The sequence below is a fragment of the Tamandua tetradactyla genome, chromosome 11 (genome assembly GCF_023851605.1).
Source record: "Tamandua tetradactyla isolate mTamTet1 chromosome 11, mTamTet1.pri, whole genome shotgun sequence".
Taxonomy (NCBI): Eukaryota; Metazoa; Chordata; class Mammalia; order Pilosa; family Myrmecophagidae; genus Tamandua; species Tamandua tetradactyla.
This window is the reverse complement of record NC_135337.1, coordinates 43,259,557-43,287,254: the sequence shown is the minus strand read 5'-3', so window position 1 is coordinate 43,287,254 and position 27,698 is coordinate 43,259,557. Positions and strand designations below refer to the sequence as shown.

Below are 27,698 nucleotides of genomic sequence, written 5' to 3'. Positions count from 1 at the left end.
GTCTTTTCTCTATGATTGTTAGTTTTTGTGTGCCCTGGAACCTTGAAAGCGATTGTGGACTCACCATGTATATACGAAGCTGAACAAAAGGCAGGTGCTTGGTGCAAGGACCCCCTGCAGGCCGCCGATAAAATTTATTTCATGCCCTGGACTCCCTATCGTACTGATACTTTAATAGAATATGCTTCTTTAGAAGATTTCCAGAACAGTCGCCAAACAACAACATATAAACTTCCAAATCGAGTAGATGGAACTGGATTTGTGGTATATGATGGTGCTGTCTTCTTTAACAAAGAAAGAACGAGGAATATTGTGAAATTTGACTTGAGGACTAGAATTAAGAGTGGTGAAGCCATAATTAACTATGCCAATTACCACGATACCTCACCCTATAGATGGGGAGGAAAAACTGATATCGACCTAGCAGTTGATGAAAATGGTTTATGGGTCATTTATGCCACTGAACAGAACAATGGAATGATAGTTATTAGCCAACTGAATCCATACACTCTTCGATTTGAAGCAACGTGGGAGACAGTATATGACAAGCGTGCTGCATCAAATGCTTTTATGATTTGCGGAGTCCTCTATGTGGTCAGGTCAGTTTATCAAGACAATGAAAGTGAAACAGGCAAGAATGCAATTGATTACATTTACAACACCCGATTAAACCGAGGAGAATATGTAGATGTTCCCTTTCCCAATCAGTACCAGTACATTGCTGCAGTGGATTACAATCCAAGAGATAATCAACTCTATGTATGGAACAATAACTTCATTTTACGATATTCTCTGGAGTTCGGTCCACCTGATCCAGCCCAAGGTAAGAATGTTTGCTTATAAATGCTTATGTCATTTTGAGAACAGCTTATTTTTAAAAGGCTTTTTTTTTTTCCTATTCCACTGCCATCTTCCCCTTTTCACAGTCAAAGCACAAAGGATAATGTTGTGGCAGACCATATTGTTACATAAAGGGTACATTTTAGTCTTATTTTGGCCCATTTTCTTTTTCTGAGTTTCTTCATTAAAATGTTGTCTTTGAAAAATTGTAGCATCATGGATTAGGGTAGATTTTCTTTGCTAAAAATATAATACAAGGTACAAACCTGTTTTGTTTTTTCCTACCTGACTGCTGCATTGATTACAATCTACATGCAGACCTTTTAGCTTCTTGGCGCCAGTGGTTAAGGGAAATGTGTGTTAGGAATCCCAGGTGAATTGGTAAGCTCGATGTACAATGCCAGGCATAAGTGTTGTGAAGTTTTGGCATCTACTGGCTGTGTTGGACTCATCCCAACATCTTTTCAAATCATCATATGAAGTTATACATTCATATTTCCTGATAAATTAGTGACAATTTTAAGTCAGCATTTCTGTGACTGTCACTATCATATATGAACTAAACATTAAATGATCCCAGGTGATGCTTTATAGCAGAAAGATCTCTTAGAATTTTTTTTTATGCCTTTAGATATTTTTTTTAAAGAATCATAACTTTTGGAAAGTAATACTAAATCTTTGGAAATATATTTTGGTTTACTAAGTGAATTCAATTCTGTGGGAATTAATTTTGGAGAGTAAATTAACTGAATATTTCATTATAACACAATTAGCTCCTATACAAGATAATATAGTAAACTATTAATTCATTAGTATAAAGAGTATACTAAGTATAAGAATTTTCTATTTGAACAGAGATGTTTGTATTTTTAAAAAATCTGAATTAATATTTCAATTTAGTGAGTTAATTGGAATTTTCATATTATCGAGTTCAAATTTTTAGGAACCAGAAAGTTCTTTGGAATAATTAAATGTCTCTTCAAAAGGGTAGAACAGAAATTATCTTTTCCATCTATTAAAGAAGTATACATACATACACTTAAACATATAACTACAAAGATACACACACCCACATATACTTTAAAAGATAGATTATTGCTGAGTTCTAAATACTGTCATAGGGTCAGACCTTGAAAGCAAAAGCCACAGCCTATTATAATTGAGTTTCTAGTTCAAACTATTATAGAATACCAAAGTAGATGCCTTTTTTTCCCCTTCATGGGCAGGCACCAGGAAAGAAACCCGAGTCTCCTGCATGGCAGGTGAGAACTCTGCCTGCTGAGCCACCGTGGCCTGCCCAAGTAGATGTTTTTTTTTTTTTTCATAAAAAAAGAGCAATAATGACATGTTGACTTAATACAGTGTCCCTCTGCCTTTACAGCATGTAAATCTGCAGTTTTATGGCTCAAACCTTTATCAGTAATGCCCCATTGTTCATTTTCAGCAATTAAATCTTCTTGGGGGATAAAATCTTTATTGATAATATCTTAGATTCATTTATATTAAAAATTAAACTTGAGACCAGCAATGTGGAATGATTCATCTATCTCACTTGTTTTTCTAAAAGCTAGTACCATGCTTTATCTTACAGGTTTCTCAAAAGTCAAACTTCATATATTGACAAAATTTGACATTGTTATTAATCCCTATAATATTATGGTAACCTTATTTAAAACCTGTATAAACCTGACAGCTGTCATATTTGTCTTGGGTGGCAATGTCTGTTCTCCTCAATTAGAAAAAAGAAGCAAAATAAAATGCTGTTAAAGTTGCCTATCCTAGCATTGTTGATACTTCTTTGCAAATAATAATCAGCACCATTGAAAGTGAGAACTTAGACTTATACAGCAACTGTGCATTCTGACAACTGTGTTTTGTCATCTAAAATAGCCATTCTTAAATCTTGCGAGAAAGTGAAAATTCATGCTGACCTCTTATTTAACCCTTGGTGATAAAAAGTTTTACCTGACAATTTTTTCCTGCTGTGGTTTGATCCATAATCTCTTTTTCTCTACCTCCTTGTATGCTTTTATATGCTTTTAGAGACTCCTGTCTCTCTGATCTGCAAATGTGTGCTGATACCTATATGCATATGTGTGGGGCTTTGCAGAACTAAATTTAATTCAAACCAAGAAACCACGGTCTGCTTTCCAGAAGCAAGATCCAAGAAACTGGTAGTAGAGAGTGATCAGAGAAATCAAATCTTTACCTGTCTTAAAGCAGCAATTGACTGGTCTAGCTGAAATTTACAGTTAAAATCTTTTATGAGGGATTTGCTACCATGTATGTGGCCAATGCATAAACTGTGATGTAAAGTTATCCATTCCTTTCATCTTTCATTGTGGGCTGTTTCACAGAGTATTGGATTCAATCCTTTTCATAACAGTACAAGCATATTATTTCTGTGTCCTGGTCATGATTTTAAAATGCATTTTGTTCTTTGAATTTTTAACCTTATGTTATTTCTGCATTGTTCATTTGCTCCAACCCCCTAATTAAGTCTGTGTTTCCTCGTTCACCTTTTTCCTCTCTGTTGGGGGCTTAGGAAAAACCCTTTCAAGTCCTATTTTTAACTCTTTTTCTATTTCTTAATCTGGTTTGCTTTAGATTTCCTTAATCCACCTGCAAATTTTATAGCGCTTATGTTGGAAAATGTTGCATCTTTTCTTGGGTTTGATAGTATCTGAATATTTGTCTTAGACTAATTATGAAATAATTATGAAATCAATTACATGATGGGAAAATTTTAGCAAGAGACCCATTATGTTTATTTACTTAGGAAGTATTTACCATAGAGCGCTTATTTCCCGAAACATCTTTACCCTAATAGGTGATGATCAGTATTTTTAGACATTGAATAAGATAATTTAATGAATACTCATTTTTGCTTACCAGGCTGCAGAGTCACCCTACTTGGAATTTATTGAGTGAACAGTGGGTAAATTCTTTGACCTGAGTGAGGGAAAAAATACCCTTAGCATAAATGGATAGTGCCCTAAAACCCTTTCATGCAAGAAAAAGCTGGTAAAAAATAGTAAGTTCTTAGTAAACACTACCATAATAAATTGAATCACTCTGTATATTTTTGTCAAAATCTTCATAGATACCTATTAAATTTGCTTAATAGTACCATTTCCAGGTCTCTGTACTAAAAGATGATAAATGGTAGGCAGAATGCTAAATCAATTAATCTAAGTTCTTGATGTGATATCCCTGATAACTCTAAGATAGAGCCCAGTAAAATAAAGTTTGAATTTGGGATATATTTCTATTATAATAATAAGAATTGCCATGTTTTATAATGCCATTCATAGGATAGTCTTGAGTTTTGAGCCTTTTGCCGCATACTGTTCATAATTAAATTGTTTGTTGCTTATAGCTTTAGAACCTTATCTTCCCATGTCTTTTCTTCTTTTAATGATTTGAACAGAACACAATATCAGTTAATGTTCCAAATAAGGGCAAGTTGTTTTGTGGACTGTCAGAGTCTATGAAAATCTTTTACCTAGAAAAGTAAAAACATTACATTTGTGTCAATAAGTTACCTACAGTATATTACTTAATTTCACCATGCCCCAGTTTCCTCATCTGTAAAAGGAAGATAATCATAGTGTCTACTTCTGGGATTTTGGTTAAGATGATTCGTGAACAGTGATTAGCGCATAGCATCTGGCACATAAATGCTGAATAAGTATAAGGTATTAACCTTACCAGATGCTCTCTTGGGAACATGTTTCCATCTGTGGAAAGAGATACTACATTTTAGAAATAACTCTGAATTTCTAGCTTCAACATTAGAAAAATTGCTTTCCTTAAAAGACTTCATTTGCCTGTTTAAATGTCAACTTTGCAAAATATAAGCGATTCTAATTGGCCCCCAAAAGAGTCTAATTTTGCCACTAAAGTTTACTTTCATGTTTGTTTTCAAAATATCCCAATATTTTGCTGATTTCCATTTGAAGAATGTGTTAATTTTATTCACTTTAAAATTCTTTTGATGATCAGAAGGTGAAAAGGTATGAAAATATCCACGAAACACATGGAGACATGGCTATAGAATGTTGCATGAAATTTTATGCTTTTAATGGTGGTCATTTTATTATTTACCTTAATTAATTAGTTACGAATCTTTAGTGATGCTTAGCTAACAAATCACTAATTGCAGTGTTGTTAAAAGATGTTTCATTGATTAAATATATACTAATTAGTACAACGTCAGGTGGTACATAAGATGATGAAGTGCTAAACCACATTGCTTTGCCCTTTTCTTTCTTTTTGCTCCGATTCTCTACTTCCCTTTAAGACTTGATGCTGCAGCAGTTATTTGACACTTCTGCAAAAGATTGTGATGCTTTTGACAAATGTTAATTGAGAAGGCACTGAAAGCCTGACTGCATTGTAATCAAAAGAAAATTACAGAGGTTTAACAAGATGTCAGGCAAGTGCTTTACAGAAAAAGATAGACAGGTTTGAATAGGTTTCTGCAGCAGCTGACTAGGCATGAAGTTTGACTAACGTACTTAGGCATCTCTTATATGGTCAATAAATTATGCCTTAGAAATAAAATATGTGCTTAAGAAGTTTTTTTCTCTTGAGAAAGAATAAGAAAGTTGTAGAAAATGTGTAGTGCACATACTGATAAAGTATGGCAAGAAGTCACTACTATACAACTGTGACAATCTAAACTTGTTTTCTAATGAGTTTTAGTGTTCTAGTTTGGACCTGTAGTTTGTTTCTCAGATATACACAAAGCATAAAATAAGTTACTGCTTTTATAAGATTATTTGAAAAAGAGAGTCATTACAATTTACTCTAACTCTAATAATTTTAATTAAGGCTCTATGAGCCAGAAATCTTTAGGTGTCCATAAAATTTCAGCGTGATCTCGTAGATTATAAATGATAACATTAAATATATACAAGTTTTGTAATTGTTAGTTTAAATAACAGTGAGAACATCAAACTCAATGTTTGGACTTAACAGTTTGAAAGTATTTTCAGAAGGTAAATATTTTTAAAATCTTTAAAAAAATTAAACAGAACCAGTTCCTTTTATACTCTCTGTTAGGTAGTTAGTAAAATATGTAATGCTTTACAATAGGTTCAGTTGTATCTTACATATTATCTTGCTAAGAGATTAAGTTGTATACCTCTAACTGAAACTCATTTCTTCATACCTATGTTTTCAAAAGTAAATATGCCGAAGCTTGAGATGCCTGTTTACTAAAACAGCACAAGCACCTCAAGCTTATTTTCTATTTGGATTGAATTGGGCATGCTCAAAAATCTCTCAAGCAAGAATGGCTGTGTATAGAAAGAGGTTACAGAATTTATTTTCCTGCAAGGCATAGAGTGGGCGTTTTGAAATTTTTTATTGCCCTGCTTATATATAATGGTCAAACTTTTAATAATTTGAATTTGATTGTTACAGAGTATGAGTTCATACAAAAGCAGACTTTTTTCTAAGTTAATTAGTAGTGACAGTGTATTTACTAGATAGTAAAAGTTTATGTAAAATTTTCCTTCATTTCCTGTTAGATGATATATGATGAAATCAAAGTATACTGTCAGATATTTCATGGAGACGTAAACATTTGGAACAATACAGTAAAAGATGTATTACAGCCTAAACTCCCATCTCTTTAGACAAGATTATGAATAAGCTGGAAAAGTTGAAGACTCTTATCCTTACCCCCACTCTACTGATGTTCTGAGTAATTCTGATTTTGTTAGTTTGGGGGTAGTTGGATGGGTGGGGTTTCACACGTGTATACACACAATTCACATAGGCGTGACTATGAGTGTGAGTGTGTCTGAGATTAACATACCCATCTTCTTTCCATAGTGCCTACCACAGCTGTGACAATAACTTCTTCAGCTGAGCTGTCCAAAACCACAGTATCAACCACAAGCACTACTTCACAGAAAGGCCCCATGAGCACAACTGTAGCTGGATCACAGGAAGGAAGCAAAGGGACAAAACCACCTCCAGCAGTTTCTACAACCAAAATTCCTCCTGTAACAAATATTTTTCCCCTGCCAGAGAGATTCTGCGAAGCGTTAGAAGCGAGGGGGATATGGTGGCCTCAGACACAAAGGGGAATGATGGTTGAACGACCGTGTCCTAAGGGAACAAGAGGTATTTCCTGCAACATACCACATATACGTTTTTAACTTTCATGAATAGGTCCTAAATTATACCAAAGTGATCTTATTTATGATAGCTAAATTTATTATTTTTGGCACTTGGGTAATAGAGCATCATTTGACAGCTTAAAGACTTTTAACTCTAAGAACCATTCATAGTCAAGCACTGAATTCCTCTCCTTCTCAGAGTCCTAGGCCAAATCTGAGAGTTTTACCCGGGGACTCTAGTGAGGCTTCCTTACAGCTGCCTTTCCCATTACAAGCTTCATTTTGGACAAATCCCAAGGAAATCAGGGGTTTTGTGTTGTTTGCTGTAACTGTCTCATATTTCCATGTTGATTTTTTACTTACTGTTTACAATCTGCATTGTACCCTACTTTTTGTCAGTTATTGTCAACTGCTTCCATTAGCATTTATTCAAAATTTAACACGCAGAGCAGTATCCTCATCATAGCTCACTTCCCGAATGCATGCAGAAAAATGGTTTCAATTTCACTGTTATTTTCTACATCTGTTTTAGGAACTGCCTCATATCTCTGCATGATTTCCACTGGAACATGGAACCCTAAGGGCCCCGATCTTAGCAATTGCACCTCACACTGGGTAAATCAGCTGGCTCAGAAGGTTGGTTGGAATCTTTTAAATATGATACACATGGTGATTAAGGGCTTTAACTTCTAACATAAATAATTTAGCTTTTTATGTTAAAGGCAGCGTCACTTCTCTTTGTTCATCATAAAAGTAAAAAAAATTATGCATATTTATGTCTGTAAACTATTTATTGAAAATGAAACTTACATATGTTTTGGGGTATGCTGTTTCCTATGTTAAACTTTTTAATGAGTACATGCCTGCTTAATTTCATTCATATTTAGTTTATCCAGGTTCTTTTGATGTTCCTAAGACAAATAGTGCATTGGCCTAATAAATCAAATATCATTAAGTTTGCAACTGAATCCACAGAGAGCCAGCAGATGTTTATACCACAGATGAGTGATAGAATAAGTAAAAATGACTTTAAGAGACATTCATAACTTTAATATTTCAGTGTTATGCAGTACCACTATTTAGTTTCTCTTCGCTCATCTACCTTTCTGAAATGTAAACTCCAGTTAGTAGTCCTCAGTATCAGACTGATTAAATTCTGATTTAAACTTCTGGAACATTGGAATAAATAGATTTTATAATAGCAGTTTAAAAATGGGTACAGTGAACCCCAATAAATCTCTTCCACATTAAAAAAAAATGAATGGAATGAAATAAGAAAGCTGAATGAAATTCTTTAAAAATGATTTGTTTTTGTTTTTCCTTTTCCTTTTATTTCTTTTAAATGTCTGTTACGAATTTCTTTTCTTTTCTGAGGATCTAAGAATCTTCAATCTTCTAAGATGAAGAGAAAGTTAGAGGTCTCAATTAGTTGCAGATTTTGACATATATGCAATTTTTTTTTCACCACAGCAATGATACTCAAGGAGAACCAGAAGCCACAAACAGAACAAGAAATCTTACTGAGATACTATAAATTGTCATTTCAGATAAGAAGTGGAGAAAATGCTGCTAGTCTTGCCAATGAACTGGCTAAACATACCAAAGGGCCTGTGTTTGCTGGGGATGTGAGTTCTTCAGTGAGATTGATGGAGCAATTGGTGGACATTCTTGATGCACAGCTGCAGGAACTGAAACCTAGTGAAAAGGATTCAGCTGGACGGAGTTATAACAAGGTAGGTAGAAAAATTCTGTTGTTTTCAATTAGGCATTTTCTGTGGCAGCTCTTGATTATTCTAGCGTTTGGCAGCCAGACCCTCAGCCCCTCCTTTATATACACCTAGAAGCACAACTTCTAATTTGGTTCATTTCCCTAGAAAGAATTATAGTTGAGAAACTAGTAAAAACACATGATGTAAATAGTGTCAGTTACCTGAGGGAGATTTTACTTGTTGGCAAACTTCATGGGTCTGATTGTGGTTAGTACTCTCAGTTTAGAACGCATTATCAGTAGCTGGAAAACTTACATTTTATTTTATTGATATATTTTCTATTAGCTCCTTCTGGTTGTAGTGAAATTGTGATTCATAGGAATATTATCATAGAAATAATAATTGGGGAGAGTGTCAAGTCTGTCTTTCTAGAAATATATGGTATCAGTGCTATTACTTTTTCCTACCATGACAAAAAAAATAAGAGTTACTTTTGACCACTGTCACTCTTTAAATGTTTATATGCAATTCAGAAGAATCCAAATCTGTGGCTTAATATGGTTCTACAGGATTAAAAATTGGACCTTATTTTAACCACAAATATATATTTTGTCTCTAGTTTTTTTAAGCTACTTTGGCTGGTATTCTTAATAAAATGCACCTATAAAATGTAAATGAGCAGTTTTGGCAGTTAGGATAGCCTCACAGAGATCCAGAGGGCAACGATACATAATGATCTTTAAGCTCAAGAACACCAGCTTAATTTTTGAGGATTTCTTTTTTCCTCATTTTCAACAGATAAAAATCTAACCTGATTTTCTTTTCTTTTTACTAAAAAGCTCCAAAAACGAGAGAAGACATGCAGGGCTTACCTTAAGGTATCTCTCCTGTGCTGTCACCCTGCTTTCTCCCTTCTTCAGCTACCTGCCACGCTTTATCATCTTGCTGCATGATCCAATGTATTTCAGTCTTTGATAATTATATAATATGCCCCATATCAGCTGTACAAATGTTGGCTTTTTACCAGGTATATTATTCTCAGAATAAGCAAATAATTTTTCTCATTTTTCCATGTACCCAAAAGTATAAGAACCTTAATGAAATACCCTCTGAATTGGAAAATAATTATATAGTCTCTGTTTCCTGTTATCATCTTTATAGATTAAAAAACTAGTAAAACAGCTATGATATATACTTGGCAGTTTATCCTATCAAAGACTGTATGATCATAATGTATGTGCATGAAAAAAGCCACTGCTCTCTTATCTCTGTGGTATACTTTTAAATTTCAAAAAAAAAAGAAGGAAATTTTAGGAGTCATTTCAAGAATCAGGGTGATACAGGGATGGGTTACTATAAATGAAATATAATTAATATAACAATGATACCAGTATATGCTACATGTTGCTTTGTATAGGCTACTAAGAACAGAAAGCCATTGTTTGGCTCAGACTCTCTATGCTCTTCAGCCGTTTCTTCTTCTGATATATCCAAGTAATAGGAAACATGCTATGGCTAACAATGGAATTATGCCATGCTCATTCTGTTGGATAGATCAAAACACAAATACCAAATTGCATTATATTTTGTTATGGGAATTTTAGAAGTAACTTTTTGGGGGAATTGTTATTTTCTAGCCTTAATCTTCTGGGGACCACTCATGATAAATCAAACCTTGAAGAACTGATCCATATACTTTGACAACAAAGCAGAAGAGCTTTTGTGGCATTATAGAACAGAAGTTTCAAAAGGCATGACTTCACCAATTTTGTTTGGCAAGGTCTAGAAAAAAGAATGGCATTGTGCCACTTAGTAATCGACATTGTTGGACTTAAAAACTTAACAAGAAAAGGCATTGAGTCTGTTTTTCCGTAGCAATAATCTGAAACTTCCTTTTTAGCCTGGCTAGTGGAGGCAAAGTAACTGCTGAAGTATATAGAATATTGCATACTCAAATTTTCAGTTCACGTTTAAGGTATTGGTTAATGTGTGAAATGTAGTAATTGGTATTTTGCCCAGGATATATGTCTCAGTGGGAAAAGAATAGTTTTTTTGTGTGTTTTTTTTTCCTTTGGCAAGGAGAGACTACTTCATGAATATGATTAGGCTAATAATTATTTTGATCCTGCTAGAAAAGTACAAATGGTAATAAATAAGGAGTGTTTCAGATTAATAAAAGCCTGTCATCAGTGAATTATGTGTATATATAGTAAATTTCAGCTTGACCTTAATTTCTGACTGGTGTCACTTTCAGTATGTCTCAAATGAGTGTCTCTGTTCAGATTAGACTAATAAAACTCCTTAAATTATAAATCGGAAGTTGACATACACTATGCAAATGAAACGAGTTCCCACTCTGTGACAGAGGATTCGTTTGTTACTTAGAGGCTCCAGTCTGTATTTCTTGGTGACTAATAAATCTGGCCTTCAGCAGACCAATTCCTGTTCCACTCTAGTTAATGGCTGCAGCAGTATTAGTGTGAGCATTTTGGCTATTCTGTCTCCCATTAGAGAGAGAAAAAAAGCCTTTAACATCACTTGGAAGTATCTTCCACTTGCCGGGAAGGTTGTGGTGGCTCACAAGGCAGACAGAACAAGGATAGTAAGATGGATTAGGCTAATTAATCTTAAAACTTTTCACCCTGCTCATTTCAATACAATAACTGAAACTAGCAATTTTTGTTGTTGATCTTTGTATAATGTATGTTCCCATTTTCTCAGTGATTATTAATAAATCAAACAATTTATATAAGGGCTTAATGATACATTATGACTTAGTACATGGGCTAAACAGTGATTTGAGCTATGCAAGGCTTGATAAGTACACAACTACAGCAAACATCAGTATACGAGCCTGCTTTCAGTTGATTGGCTGATCATTATAATTGGGTTATATTTTTGTTTAATGTTATTTTGCATGCTAATGAACCTATATGTATGCATAGTTACATAATAGATGTTTATGAAGACCTTTTTCTGCTTTTCTCTTTCTGTATTGGCTTTAAATATATTGATTTCTTTTAAAAATTGGCTATTTATGAATTAAGGTATACTTCGTATTTTTTTTTAACTGGACAGGCAGAAGAATGAAAATGTTTAAAGATAATTTATAAATTTCAGAATCATTTTGTTTCTTTAAAAATGGGCTACTAAGTAGAATTTAAATTATAATTCTGTTGCTATTTTAATTCATGTTCTAAAAGGCAATGTAGTCTCATTTTCAAGCATAAGTATTAGTCTAACTCCAGTGACATAGTTTCCTATTTAGAACATTTAAGTCTTGAGATTGTAAATAAAGTGAATTTAGTAGTTGTAACAATACACATAAGAGTAATGCCTAAGGTTAAGATAGTGGGTGTTGTCTTTCTCTTTGACAATTGTGGTGAGATTAGATAACAGAAACAAGCCATCTTTCTATTCTTCTTTTAATCAGGTCACAGTCTGCTAATCTTCAGTCAGTCCTATTTTGAAATGGTTAGGCATATTTAAAGTTAACTAGATATATGTGGGCCTGGTCTTCTTCTATCTTAAAATAAGCTGAATAATCATGACAGTTAAATATTGAATTGTCACTAGCCAGTGATTGAAAATCATGTTAGGCTAGAAGCAATCAAAACTAAAGATAGTTTTCTAATGGATGCAGGCAATTGTTGACACAGTGGACAACCTTCTGAGACCTGAAGCTTTGGAATCGTGGAAGCATATGAATTCTTCTGAACAAGCGCATACTGCAACAATGTTACTTGATACACTGGAAGAAGGAGCTTTTGTCCTGGCCGACAATCTCTTAGAACCAACCAGGGTTTCAATGCCCACAGATAATATTGGTAAGTGATTCTATTATCAGGTTTAATGTTGGTTTGGGAAATAACTGCTTAAGAGAATGGCATTTCCATTCTGAATCTTTAAGTTATATTCCTGTACCAAATTCCACTTTTGTCAAATTGTTTTTGGCTGTTAGCAAAATAAATTATTGATCACACCTTGCAAAATTAGTGCAAAAGCTTAAGTCTATTTTATATCTTTTAAAAGTTTTGGTTTTATATGTTTTTCCTTTCAATTGGAAAGTCAAAGAAAAAAGTATTAAGTGCTTAAATGCCAGAATATGGATCGCTTAAGTAATAAAATTGCTTGCTATGGAACTGTGGTAAATACTTTTCCATTTTATATACTATTTTCCTAATGAATTTAAATTACTTTCTGGAATGTGTTCTCCTACTCAGATATTTTAGAACAAAGAACTTGAGCCGAATATTTACATTAAATACAGTTGCCTTCAGGTGAAAGTGTGGTCAGTGGGCTACATCTTCTATAATGCCAAATGTCCATGCTTCATAGATTACAAAATAGCTGTAAATAGTTTTGACGCATAATTTAGAATTTAATTGCTGGCACTGAGAATTAGGAATTCACTTTCGAAAACATACGAGAGGCATACAGTAAATTATATTAATTTAAGCTTGACTGATTTAGAATTGTTGGTTATTCAGTGAGGCTAAGCTAAGAGGAAGCTCACAGTATCCTTTGGAAAAAAGTTTCCCAAGCATAAATGTAAAAGAAAAGAAAAAAATTGGGATGCAGGCCACTCTTCCACCAAAAAGAGTGTTAACTTCATTAGAGCAGCACATGTTGAAATCTTGCTTTCTGCAGTGTCATTTCTTATAGGCTAATTGTGTTTGTAGATCATGAAACTTTTTATAGAAGAGAGAATAAAAGGGGGTATAGAGGAAATGGACATCAATCAGAATATGATTAATACCTGAATTTAAATTTTAAACCTTAAATTTATTTTAAATAACAATTTTTAAAAAGAAATAAAATATTAAAATCATTTGTTCTTATTTACTATGTGGAATGATAAATTACTCTGTAACTTCGAACTAAGTCGCGAATTATTTGACTCTCCATGATCTGGGATGCCAGTCATAATGAAAACTATTCTACCGTAGTTTTAGTAGTACTACAAAATGAATAAACCTCTCCCTTTCCATCTTAAGCTTTTATTTTGAGTGTAACTTAATTATTATTCTATTAAAATTACATACATATATGAGAAGAATTCTCAAATGTTTCCTCTGGCATACCTTGAAGGTGGAAGACTGTGAACTTGATCATCTTAGAGGATAAGTCATGGAAATTATTACTTGAGGTAGCATACTGCGACATCAAATTGATTATTAAATCTTATAAAAGGTTATATATCCTTGAAGTTTCCCTCATCTACACTTTCAAATCCACAAGAGAATTTGATGGACCAGAATCACATTCCATGTCCCCATCAGTCTCACATATGGAGAACACACTGGATTTTATACTGTATTATATTATACATTAGATACATTATGTCTCAGCTACTTTTATACCAGTTTGAGACATAGTCTTAAAAATTAAATGTCCAAGAATATATTTTTCAAAAATTTTCAAAATTCTAAAGCATTATTCTTTATATTGATTTTTTTTTCATTTTTTAGTTTAAATAGAACATGATGCATGGAGATTTTTTAGAGTGTTGTGTACATTTTATTGATTTCTCAACAACAATGTCCTGAACTTAATGTATCCATGTATTGATTACCCTGGAATTTTCAATATGAAGAACATTTTATATGTTCTAATATAAATTATGTCGTTTTGATTTCTTAAGTATAAACAATTTTATGGATAAAAATTATCCATACTTTAGTAATAAGGAAGATATTCAACTATTAGAAATCATATTGCTCTCTTTTCAGACATGAGGACTTAAATAGTCCATTTTCCCTTTATGTCCTTAGTCTTTTGAAGCTCTTACTAAATTTAGGGCATGACTAGAATATCTTCAGTTATTAAAACAATCTGATTTCTTCCTTAGTGGTTTCCCTTTATGTCCTTAATTTAGCTATATAGCATGACTTACCCTTATAGTAAAATGACCCCATAATAATGGCATAATTATATTTGATTATAGCTTTTCAACATTAACTTTTGGATTAATTTCATATGTAGCAAAAGCATCTGTTTTAAGTATACAGGTTAAGTTTTGACAGAGGTGTATACCCATCGACTACATTTTCCCTATTTCTGTCACCTCAAAAGGGTCTTTCATACTCCTTCACAGTCCACTTCTAGCCTCTAGACCCAGGCAACTACTGATCTGCTCTGTCATTGTAGATGAAGCCTTTCATAGACCTTGAGATAAATGGAATCATATAGTATGTATTCTTTTGGTTTGGCTTCTTTTACTCAGAAGAATAATTTTGAGAATTATCTAAGTTGCTGTAAGCCTCAATCATTTAGTCCTTTTTTTTTTATAGCTGAGTAGTGTTCCATTGTAAGATATAACACAATTTGTACATTCATTTATTATTGAACATGTGGGTTGTTTCCATATTTTGGTTTTTGTTAACAAAGCTGTTGTTTTCCAAGTAGTGATACCATTTACACTCATAACAATGTTTTAGCCTTCCACTTTTATATCCTCATTGGCATTTAGGATGAGCGGTCGTTTTAATTTTAGCCATTTTGGTGGATATGTAGTGGCACATAGTGGTTTTATTTTACATTTCTTTGACGGCTAAGAATTGCATTTTTCTGATAACTGTTTTCATGTGCTTATTGACCATTCCTGTATCTCTTCAAATCCTTGCCCATTTCTGATTGGGTTATTGTCTTCTTACTAATGAGTTATAAGGATTCTTTATATATTCTGGATAAATTCTTTGGTCAAACACATGCTTTCTTTTTATTTTGTTAATGATATATTAGAGAGATGAAAAGTTTTTAATTTTGATTAAGAAACCCCATTTACCCAGTTTCAGCACCACCAAGCTAATCCTGTTTCACATATATCCCTCACTACTGTATTACTTTAAAGCAACTCCTGATGTTATATAACTGCTTCTGTGAATACTTTAATATGTGTCATTAAAAAATCCACAATACCATTATCCTCTTTCACAACATTAACAAGTATAGATTTAAAAAAAATAACAAAAATTTGTTCAAATTTACTTGATATTTTTCAGTTTATTAGCATTTGGATTGTTTGATTCAGGATATAACCACGTCCACAGATTGTTTCATTGTTGTGTTGCTTGAGTTTCTTTTAATTAAAAATAATTTTTCCCTGCTTCTTTGTAAAACCATTTTCATTTTTGTTGAAGAAACCAGATATATCATTTGCCCTATAGAATTTCCCACATTCGGATTTGGTTTCTTTCATCCCTGTTGTATCATATAACCAGCCTTAGTATATACTGATAATTAGATTTAGATGCTTCATCAGGTTAATTTTTTTTTCCCAAGACATTTCTGTTACAACATTAGTAAGCATATGTGGTAGTTCGGAGCTGTATGTACCCCAGAAGAACATGTTCTTAACTCTAATCCATCTCTGTAGGTATGAAACCATTGTAAGTAGGAGCTTTTGATGAGGTTATTTCCCTTAAGTGTGGCCCAGTCATGATGGGTCTTCATTCTGTTACCCGAGTCCCTTATGAACGGACTGAATTCAGCCATGAGAGAGAGAACCACAGAAAGCAAGAGGTGAATATTGGTGGAACTTGGAAGAGAAGGGAAAAATTGGGAGATATTGCCATGAACCTTGCCATGTGACGAGCTAAGGATCAAGAATCACTGGCAGTCAGCCACAGAATGCCACAGTCTGCGGGAACAAAGCATTACCTTGATGAAACCCTGATGATACCCATTTTCCCAGCCTGAAATTGTGAGCGAATAAATTCCCTTTGTTTGACCTGATACATTTCATGGTATTTGCTTGAACAGCCTAGGAAGCTAAAATAACATATCATGTTTGGTTGTCTTTCTTTGTGATCTTCAGATAAGTTAGATATTTTAGGTGTTATCAGCATGACTTAGCTATTACAGACTTCCAAATCTTTCTTTTCCAAGTGGTTGGAGTAGCCAGTGTGATTTAACCATCAATTTAGGCTTCGCTGTATTGTGGTGACTAAAACTCCAAAGTCACGGCAGCTTACAAGAGCAAATGTTGTTACACTCTTTCATGTTATGTAACCACTGAGGCCAAGCTTTGGCTGTTTTCCATGTCAACTTCAGTTCCAGCCCAAGTTTGTCTTTACTCAGGGAACCAGGCTGATGGAAGAGCCCCTACCTGACATAGTGCAGGTCTTGTGACAGAAGTTATAATTTTTCTTATATGCTTTTACTGTTCTTTCATTTTCCTCTCTTCTCATTGCAACCTCTGCTCTGCTATGAATTTGAAAAATAGGGCAGAAAAATATTACACCATTAGGTGTGAGTGATAAAGTTTGACTCACTCTCTTACAGTCAACTATATTCACTTTCATAAAGTCTGTTAAAGCAGATATATGTTAGTTCAAACATACAGAAAGTATAAAGAATAGCATACGCACTGACCACCTTCCTTAATCACATCTTAATATTTTACCATATTTTCTCCAGAGTTTTTAGAAAGGAATCGTTATAGATAAAGTCCCCTTCCCGAACAGATAAGGAAGAGGGTAACCATCATCCTAAGTTTATTTTTTAGCATTGCTAAGTTTTTAAAAATTTTGATCTACAGGTATATACCTTTAACAAATGACTTCGTGTTTTTAACATTGACAGTTTCACACTCTATATAATTTTTTTCTTGTTGTTTTTCATATTTATGCATGCTCATGTGCATATGTAGTTCATTGATTTGATCTATTAATTTGTTCATTAATTTGACCTAACCATGAATTCACCACAATTATTTAGCTATTCTAGTGATAATAGACATTTTAATGGACTTAGACTTTTTCACTGATAGAAGGAAAATTGGTGAAAATTTTTGTGTCTTCTTGCTCGTGTTTATGTCTTTCTAGATGGATACACATACAATGACACCTAAAAAATAGAATTTTTGAGTGATGAAGCAAGTCCGTTTTCAACTTTAGTAAATACTGTCAAGTTCCACTTCATCTATTCCTTTGTAGTTCTCTGTGCACTCTGGATGCTACTTCTTTAGGAAGACTATGCAGTTTACAAATATTTATCCTTTCTGTGTTTTTTCTTTTACTTTGTAAATGGTATCTTTTACAGAAAAACAAAGTCAGTTTTATCAGTCTGTTCTTTTTAGGGTTGGTGCTAAAGAGAATTAGGTATTCTTTTTCAGGGTTGATATGCTTCTTAAGAATAGTTTCCCTACTTTGAGGCTATAAGGTTCTTATACTTTAGAAATGTTAATTTTTTGTCTTTTTTTCTTTTATGTCTTAATTCGCCTGCAATTTAATTTTGGTTATGCTATGAGGAAGGGAGCTCATATAATTTTTTTCCATATGAATTACTAGTCGTTGTAATACTTTTACTGCATAATCCATTCCTTATCCTAATTATTTGTAATGTCATCTCAGTCTTAAAGCAAATTTCTGTACATGTTTGGAGAATCTGTTATTGGTAGCTTTTTGTTATTGTTTTAGTATTATTAATATCTGGATAGGTGAGTCTTTTCACCTTTGCTGTTTTTTAGGAATATCTCTTCCATGTGATTTAAAAATCAGTTTTGTCATGGTCCACACAACTCAAAAAATGATGCTGGAATTTTTATTAGAATTAGATTGAATTTGTAGATTAATTTTGAATGAATTGTAATTTTTGCCTTTTGAGTCTTCTCAAATGAGAACATGATATAATTTTCCATTTATTTTTAGGTCTTCTAATAAAGTTCTCTTTTCTCTTTAATATCTTGCACTTTCTAAATTAGGTTTTATTCCTAGGCAACTTATAGTCTTTGTTTTTATAATAAATGATACCTACTTTATTTTTATAATAGACCATACCTATTTTTAAATTATATTTTAAAATTAGATGTTGCTTTATATATAGGAACACAATTGATTTTTGCTATATTGATAGCTTTGCTAAATTCTTATTAATTCTGATAGTTTGCTCCAACTTCCTCATGCTTGCTCTGTAGTTTATTATATTTTCTGTGAATGAGTTTGCTTTTTTCCTTCCAAACTTGTCTTTTATTTTGCTTGATTTTCTCTATTTACCAGACCATCTAGTAAAATACTAAAAAAACCTGTAATAGTGATCATTCTAATTTAAATTATTTTTCTGTTGATAACTCTTTTTTTCCTTAAATTTCTTAATTTGGCAATTTACAGTAATACTTTTTCTAATGCATTCTCTTTTTGAGTTAAACTCAGTTACTCAGATTGTTATATTCCAAGTGTGTTTTTTTTATTAAAAAACTTTGCCACATTTTAATAAGTTAAAATAGCTTATTTCTTTCCTTGGGCTGTTTTATGCATCTAGGATATACAAGCCCTGTTAAATAAACTGGGAAATATTATTTTTCTGTATTCTGGAGCATTTTGCATATGACTCAGTTTATAGTTAACTGTTGGTTCATTTTTTTTTAATGGTTTTAGGACTATTATTTTCGTTTTGCCTTCTATTTTCCTAGGAAATTTTCCATTCCATCCACTTTAAATTTATTTGTACCAACTTGACTATTTTATCCTCTAATTGTTTAAAATATAATAATTAGTTTTTAAATTTCAAGCAGATTATGTTTTTCTTTAATATGGACATGCTCTTACCAGTAAATGTCTGTCGAATGAAATTAACATTTGAAAGGTAAGTATTTGTTAAATGAAATGAACTCTTTTTACATCTATAATTGGGATTTTTTATGAAACTAAAGGATTTTCTTCATTATGTCTTATGTCTTGTTTTTAAAATAATCAATAAATGCCCCATTTTATATGTTAGATGTGTATTTTTGTCCCTCTTTTCCTTCATCCTCAATCACCGCCCCCACTCTCTCCCCTACTCTGCCCTGGGAATCTGGTATGAGAAGAGGAGATCATCCCAACACCTATCCAGTTGCTTAATCATTCCAATCTTATCAATAAAATAAATGTTTCAACAGCTTCTGAAACTTACACAATGCCAGGGGTTTATAAAACTTGTATATGAGGGGCTTGCCATATGGGTTGAAAACTTATACAAATCTTCTCCAAATATTGCGTTTTCATATTTGTAGCTAAATCTATATGTACTTTACAAAAAAATTATGAAATATTAAAAAATATATTACTATCCAAGAGTCACACTATAGTGGTATGAGTTCATCTTTGTAAAAAGTAAAGGGGGTGGGGCATAAGAGAGGTGCCATGGTGGCTCAGTGGCAGAATTCTCACCTGCCGTGCTGGAGACCTGGGTTTGATTCCCAGTGCCTACCCATGTAAAAAAAAGAAATAAAAAGTAAAGGGGCATATATATTTATATACACACAAGCATATGTTTGTCTAAGCATAGAAATAGATATGCAAGAATATAGGCCATGAGAAAAAGTCAAATTCAGAGAAAAATATGTGGGTTGTATTTATTGAATTGTTATTAAGAGTGTGTGTTATTTTATTGTAAATATCTGAAATGAATGAAATTTTCATGTAAGTCTACTCATTTTATCAATAAAGTGACACATTCTCATTGCTAATATGCGACAGTTAATTTTAGTAGCAATAATACTTTCTCATTTAAAGAAAAGTAAATGAATATTGAGATGAAAGATTGTGGTACTTACTGGATTAGCAATAGATAATACTCATTAAAGTTGATGGGAATTTCTATCAATTACATTTTTTGAAGCAAAACTAACATTAGCCTTGTTGGTTAGATAAATGTTTTTAATGTTTTCCTTACATGTTTCCAATTTTACTTCTTAAACTTTTGAACTTTGGATTAGGTTGCAGCAGTTGGCAAACATTTTCTGTAAAGGGTCAGATAGTATATATTTTAGGCTTTGCAGGCCAAGCAGTTTCTGTCACAAATATTTTACTGCTGTTGAAGCACTAAAGCAACCGCATATAATAAGTAAATGAATGAACATGACTGTATTCCAGTAAAACTTTATTTATACTCAACCTATTTTGCCTCACTCTTAGGCTTGAGTATGTTAAGATTGATGGTTGCTAGTGGAACTTAAATGGAGTTTTAACATAATGCCAGTCATACTCTCATAAATATGCTGTGTTGATCAGAGTACTTTTAGAAGTTAAAATCTATCACTGTAAAGTTGTTGTATGTAATCTTACATATTAAAGTGTTTCATATATATGTGCATAGATATATGCATGCAATAAAGGCATTTACATTATACTTCATATTTTGCTTTACCACGGCAAAGAATGGTCATTGTAAATTTACTCAATGTAAAAAGATAATATAATTTTGAATTTTTTTGGTTTAATTTATTTAAATGAAATCTTAAAAGTTGTATATTATAAATTCATGCATTATTCGCACTTGCAGGCTAAAAGTCTGAAATGAGCTTGTGACAAAGGATATAAAAATATGAAGAAACTGTTAAAATGATTATGCAGAAATGTTTAGAGAAGTCAAGGTTTAAGATCTCTTAGAGTAATTTAACTTTTCATTTTTTGAAAACAAATTTAAAAACATGGTTTTGTTGAAATCTACTAGTAAAATATTATAATAGAAGAACAAAATAGTAGTTCCCACACAATTCTTATATTTTGACTTTTTAAAATATTTTAATTTTAAAGAATGTACTTTTTTGCCTCCTCTTCTATTCTTTCACCCAGTTTTGGAAGTTGCAGTACTCAGTACAGAAGGACAAGTCCAAGACTTTAAATTTCCTCTGGGAATCAAAGGATCAGGCAGCTCAATCCAACTCTCTGCCAATACTGTTAAACAGAACAGCAGGAATGGTAAGATGGAACATATTCTTTTAAAATTAAAAGCTTTATTTGGTAAATCCTATTAATTCCAGAATGTTGATAGTTTAGCTCTGAATATAATAAAATAGCAATGGCTTAAGTTTTGAAATAATGCCTTAGTTTTCCCTAATAAATTTAATCTAAATTGAGATTCCATAATGAATTTTTTCTGTTTATTCATATTTGAGCATTTTTACATAAAATCCTGTGACCATTTTGTCCTTTCTAGGGCTTGCGAAGTTGGTGTTCATCATTTACCGGAGTCTGGGGCAGTTCCTTAGTACAGAAAATGCAACCATAAAACTGGGTGTTGACTTTATAGGTCGTAATAGTACCATTGCAGTGAATTCCCACGTCATTTCAGTTTCAATTAATAAGGAGTCCAGCCGAGTCTACCTGACCGATCCTGTGCTTTTTACCCTCCCACACATTGATGTAAGTTACATATGCTAATGAATTAATGGAAAGGTTATAAAATCAGTGAGGAAGGAAAACAAAACTGACCTTCTAGAGTTGGGGAGGGGAAGAGGGCAGTGGGGAGATAGGAAAGAGGAAAGAAAAGACCTTTCCATTTGAGTTTTAAATGTTGGACAAGGTCAGAGACACAAGTTTAAGGTTGTGAACATAAAATTAAATGAGCTTGGTTCAGTGATTATTAGAACTTAAGTGTATTCTTAATGAAAGCTAATTCAGTAATCAACATGAAAATGTAAATGACTCTAATTTGTTTCAGAGTGAAAATTAACTCTTACCTTAGCAGCAGGATAGCTGATTATTAACTCTTAGAACTCTGCATTTTTAGCGTGGCAAATCATTTTTTTAACTAGTATTACTGATCACTAACCACTGTACTTTAAAAATTTAGGATCGAGGAGATGAGATTCCTCCTCTGCTGTGCCTTAGAATATGAGTCAGTGGTTAAATGACTCTACTGTGTTATAGAGGATTGTGCAGAATTTTACACCGTTGTTACAGGTAGAGGCAGTAAATGCTCTCAGATAGACAAGTAGATCTCCAGAATTGGCAAAGAAAAATAAATTTGAATGGTTATGCTCCTCCTATATCTGCTTTAGTTGATTTACTCTTTTAAGAGCCTTAAGGTACTAGCTACGTGATTCAGACTGTCACTGTGTTACTTAGAACTAACCTGAAATGGACCCAAAATTGAAAATGGATTTTTAAACACTTGGTCCTTAAAGAATTTCCTCAGAGCAAATTCATGGCTTTAATTTTGTCAGAAAGGAAAAAAATGATTCTAAAGTGCCATCAGTATGTAAAATCTTAAGATGGAAATTGTAATTGTGTAAAATGGGTCTTTGGTAATTTAGAGTACACTTTAGAGTGTTTCGGACTATAAAGCCCCTTTTAAGCAAGATATCTACCTTGTATAATATAGTCCACAGTTTTACTGATGAAAAACTTTATAGTCCGAAACATGCAAAGTTTAATCTAAATTACCTTTTATACATATTAAACAATTGCTATTGCCATCTTAGAGTGTAAAATCCTAATTTTATCTTGTCATTTTATTTCCTAGCCTGACAATTATTTCAATGCAAACTGCTCCTTCTGGAACTACTCAGAGAGAACTATGATGGGATATTGGTCTACCCAGGGCTGCAAGCTGGTTGACACTAATAAAACTCGTACAACCTGTGCTTGCAGCCACCTAACCAATTTTGCAATTCTCATGGCCCATAGGGAAATTGCAGTAAGTATTTGTACTTCTAATTAGTAGTAGAGAAAAACCTCAGAGATTCAATACAGCTTGTGTAACAGTCCCTTCTTTGGGTGCTTCTCATAACTAAAAAGCCAACAAATTAATGTGAGATTCTGATTTTTTGTACACTGACAGTATATATCTAAGAAACCTTGGCCCTATATTTATTATTACATTTCAAATTCATGTGTTCTAATCTCACTTTACTAGACACATTTTAAATTTTTCTCTTTTGGACTGGTGTCTGGGAAAGGCAGTTAGGCGTAAAAAATGGAAAGTAATACAGAAGAGCCATAGGGCGCTAAAGTTTCATGCCCCCTACATCACAAATGTTTGAATCTTATTTTACCACCTACCCTTGAAATTTCCTAACACCTTTTCATTGTACTTGCACACACTACAAAGCTGTAGACTTCGAAAATTCAGAATGGCTTCTGGAACATTTCTTATTGTTCTTTTTATTATTAAGAGAAGCAGCAGAAGATAAAATTATTTTTTAAGAAATACAGCTTACAAATCTCCCAGATCTATCGTATACTCCACTTTTAGTATGTAAATACAATGCAGAAACTTAAGAAGGAATTAAAAACTTGGCTTATTTGTTAGCCCAGAAAATGATTAACATGACAACTATTTTTATCATAGCCAGGTATTCCTTACTACTCTATCATATATTTTCCATGTGTTTATGTAAGTAATTATTTCAATTAATTAATTTAACACAACTAGGCTCTTACATTATTTTGTAGGTAAAAAACTTCCTCTTTTATAGGTCATTCTTTGGATATAAAAGTTATAAGATAACATTGAACTTTTATTATATGGTCAAAATAGCTTCTTGGTATTGAACCCTCTTGAACATATTGGAATATTATTCTTCAGAGACGTTTAGGATTAAATAATACCCTATTACATATGAAAGCTCACTTTCTTTTAGTTTATGTGATACAGGAAGATTAATGTTCCTCATAATTTTTTTTTCCAGTACAAAGATGGAGTTCATGAATTGCTCCTTACGGTCATCACCTGGGTGGGAATTGTTATTTCCCTTGTCTGCCTGGCTATCTGCATCTTCACCTTCTGCTTTTTCCGTGGTCTGCAGAGTGACCGTAATACTATTCACAAGAACCTCTGTATAAACCTTTTCATTGCTGAATTTATTTTCTTAATAGGCATTGATAAAACAAAATACATGGTAAGCATTCCTTCAGTTTGTTGACCTTGGTTCTCTAAAAATGATTATGGTAGATGTGAATCCACGCAGAATGCTGATGTTAATCTTTGACCCTGCAACTTGACGTAATTGACATGGCAATATCAAAGGGATAAATTGTGATAAATTAAAAGGTAGTCATGGGCAATGCAACAGTGGCTCACTGGCACAGTTCTCGCCTGCCATGCCGGAGACCCGGGTTCGATTTCCAGTGCCTACCCATGCAAAAAAAAAAAAAAAGGTAAAAGGCAGCCAGAACATTAAGCAATATTATTATGTGATAAAAATGTCATCTCAAACCTGTTTATTCATTTCAGGTATTAAGGTATACTTATTAATTCATGTGATTTGAATACATGAATGCTGAGAATACTGAAATTAAAAGATCTTTTCAAAAATTCTTCTTTGCTTATACAGTTACTTTGGCCAGTGATTATGTCTGTATATTCAAAGCAATTTATTCATCACAAGGTCTTAATGTCAAAAACAGAACTTAATAGTTAGATGATCTTTCTCTCTATATTTTTCTGAACCAGGATAAACTTAAGAATGTTCCAGATATGATGGAAAATATTCCTAGGTAATTAGAGCCAAGATATTTGTCATTAAAGAAAATTTTAAAATTTTGTTATATAAAAATAAGAATATATATGCACACAACTATCTTAAAGACTTGTGAAACAAATCATCAACAAGTAGGATTTTCAGATTTTGTCATGGATAATCCAAGAAGATAATTAAATTAAGATTTTTTAATTAGATACTTAATTTCACTAAAACTTGATGAAATTTCTAGCACACCTGGCATTCTGTAAGCATTACACTGTTAAAATTTTGCATTATTTGTAACTAATTTCCATTTATGTATAAAATATTTTGAAGTAGTAGTGTACTGTAAATAATGATGCACTTTAAAGAAAATATAAGTACTGGCAGTGAATATTCTACAGTTCAAGCTAGGCTGTTTTTATTCCTGTAGATTATTTTATTTATTTATTTTGTTCTTTTTCCTTATAGATTGCATGTCCGATATTTGCTGGACTTTTACACTTTTTCTTTTTGGCTGCTTTTGCTTGGATGTGCCTAGAAGGTGTTCAGCTCTATCTAATGTTAGTTGAAGTGTTTGAGAGTGAATATTCGAGGAAGAAATATTACTATGTGGCTGGTTACTTGTTTCCTGCCACGGTGGTTGGGGTTTCAGCTGCTATTGACTACAAGAGCTACGGAACAGAAAAAGCGTAAGTAATTGCAAGCGACCTGAAAGTGAATAATTTTTTAAAGCCTGAAAGCTGTCAGTGAGGGTCCCTGACAGACTAGAATAGCCTCTGAAAGCTTTATTGGTGAGAGAATGGGCATGCCGTGCACAAATTACAATCAAGTCTTTTGTAATTTTCTAGGTTCAGAGGATTTGTACTCTAGCGAGGTAGATTCTAAATTATGGACATTCTTTTTAACACAAAAGATTGACCTAAAACAAATTGAAAAGTAAATAACTTTTTGGCCTAAGAGAAATATTAAGTAAAAATTCTACTGAACTTAAAGCGTCTGACAGGTTTAACTACCTAGTTTTAAGCTACTGCTTCATTAGCTATCTTTGTGCAGCTGACCCCCTAGCTAACTCTCATTCTGAATTGTGACATTCCATCCCATATGTCTTACTTTGATAATATTTTATCAGGGAGTTTGAAAGGATTAAAATAAGTCTCTGTCTTTCATTTATAAAAATATAGATATTTATGGAAAGTGACAGGAGATAGACATAGCCATGTTTCTAAGGATTGGATTTGCTACAGGCAGAAATTTGCCTTCCAGTTCTGCTTATTTCTGTTCCTTTGATAAAATTAGTTATATAAAGTTTCTGTGGACTAGAGAAAGCTTTTTGATGACTATACATATGATGAAAGACAAAAAAAAAGAAATTCAGTGGGGATTCGATGTTATATGAAAAATAAACCACTAAGTAAAATCTGTTCTAATAAGTTTATCATTTACCCTAACAATGCATGACTTCTATGCTTTGATTTTATTTTTTCTGTTATTCATTCATTCCCAGTTGAGGTGTTAGATTTACGCTACACTGTTTTGTAGCAAACGTGACACCCGAACAATTTTTTTGTCTGTTTTGTTCCCTTGGATTAAACACTTTTCTTCATATATGGAGATAAAAGGCAAATTTTGAAGATTACACGTAGAGCTTACAAAATGGTGAAAAAATTTTGGATATTGAGTTTTAAATTTTTCTTAAAGCCAGAAGCCTTATGAATTTGGGATCAGGGTGGGGCTAGTTGTTTTCCTTTGTATAAGCACAGTTATTTATGTTTTTTTCAAATATAAAACCTGGAATGAAAAAAACGGCAGGTTGATGTAAATAAATCACGCTGCTCTTTGTTATGTCAAAGCCAACTCAGATTTAGAATTGTTCATGCCCATAATACATGAAATTTCAAAGGTAAATGTACAAATAGTTTTGTTGTCAGATTTTTAAAATTCAGCTTTCTTTGTGATCTTAAGAATTCATTGATGCTGCTTAATAATACGTATTCTGTTCTTTTCATAATAGTTGCTGGCTTCATGTTGATAACTATTTTATATGGAGTTTCATTGGACCTGTTACCTTCATTATTCTGGTAAGCAGGCTCTGTTCTTCTCTTCTTTTTTGTTTGCTGCTTTGGCAGTGCTATTCAAACACAGATAATTTGTTTTTTTTTTTTTTTTTTTTTAAAGGAAGGAAAGACAGAGAAGGAAGGAAGGATGGAAGGGAAACATTTTTAAACATTTTCTTGTTTTATTATATTTTGTTTGTTTGTTTGTTTGTTTTTTTACATGGGCTGGGGCCGGGAATCGAACCGGGGTCCTCCGGCACGGCAGGCAAGCACTCTTGCCCGCTGAGCCACCGCGGCCCGCCCCAGATAATTTGTTTTATTATTAATTTTTGCTTTCAAAGATACGTGCATATCTACCTTACAAGATAGAATTATATTTAAAACATATACCATTATTGAAAGTTCATACACTTGCTAATTAATGCTATTTCTGAAATCATTTTCCTTTTAAAATAATTTTCCTTTTTTAAATTCATTATGCTAAAAAATAATGTCATAATCTGAAGATTAAGCTTTCACATAAGCATGGTAGAATTGTGTGGCTAGAAACTAATCTTAGAAAAGAATAACAAAATGGGCATAGCATATTTTGGGGGCAATAGTATGTTTTCTTACTAAGAGACTCTCTTCAGAAAATTATATCTCCAAAATCTATATTATTGACCCAGTACTGATTTATATAGCATTTATGAATGATTCTTATCATTGAAGAATGATTTTTAAAGGTAAAATAATATTACTTTAATGTTTATCTTAATTTCTGCATAGTAATGAATTATCTTAT

The 27,698-nt window shown here is 32.7% G+C and overlaps 1 protein-coding gene across 19 annotated transcripts in view; it reads left to right on the top strand.

Annotated features, from left to right (window-relative positions):
* The window catches only part of ADGRL2 (adhesion G protein-coupled receptor L2), a 204,405-nt gene that overhangs the window by 156,670 nt on the left and 20,037 nt on the right, over window positions 1–27,698 (top strand). For 12 of the 19 annotated variants that reach the window (XM_077120493.1, XM_077120492.1, XM_077120491.1 and 9 more), the window contains 12 exons: window positions 23–823; window positions 6,685–6,978; window positions 7,507–7,610; window positions 8,522–8,707; window positions 9,523–9,561; window positions 12,327–12,510; window positions 21,244–21,369; window positions 21,608–21,813; window positions 22,916–23,089; window positions 24,084–24,293; window positions 25,329–25,549; window positions 26,872–26,938. In XM_077120493.1, coding sequence (XP_076976608.1) covers window positions 23–823; window positions 6,685–6,978; window positions 7,507–7,610; window positions 8,522–8,707; window positions 9,523–9,561; window positions 12,327–12,510; window positions 21,244–21,369; window positions 21,608–21,813; window positions 22,916–23,089; window positions 24,084–24,293; window positions 25,329–25,549; window positions 26,872–26,938 — 2,612 coding nt within the window. The remainder of the gene's footprint in view (window positions 1–22; window positions 824–6,684; window positions 6,979–7,506; window positions 7,611–8,521; window positions 8,708–9,522; window positions 9,562–12,326; window positions 12,511–21,243; window positions 21,370–21,607; window positions 21,814–22,915; window positions 23,090–24,083; window positions 24,294–25,328; window positions 25,550–26,871; window positions 26,939–27,698) is intronic. The other 7 variants (XM_077120498.1, XM_077120496.1, XM_077120506.1 and 4 more) reach the window with 3 other exon arrangements.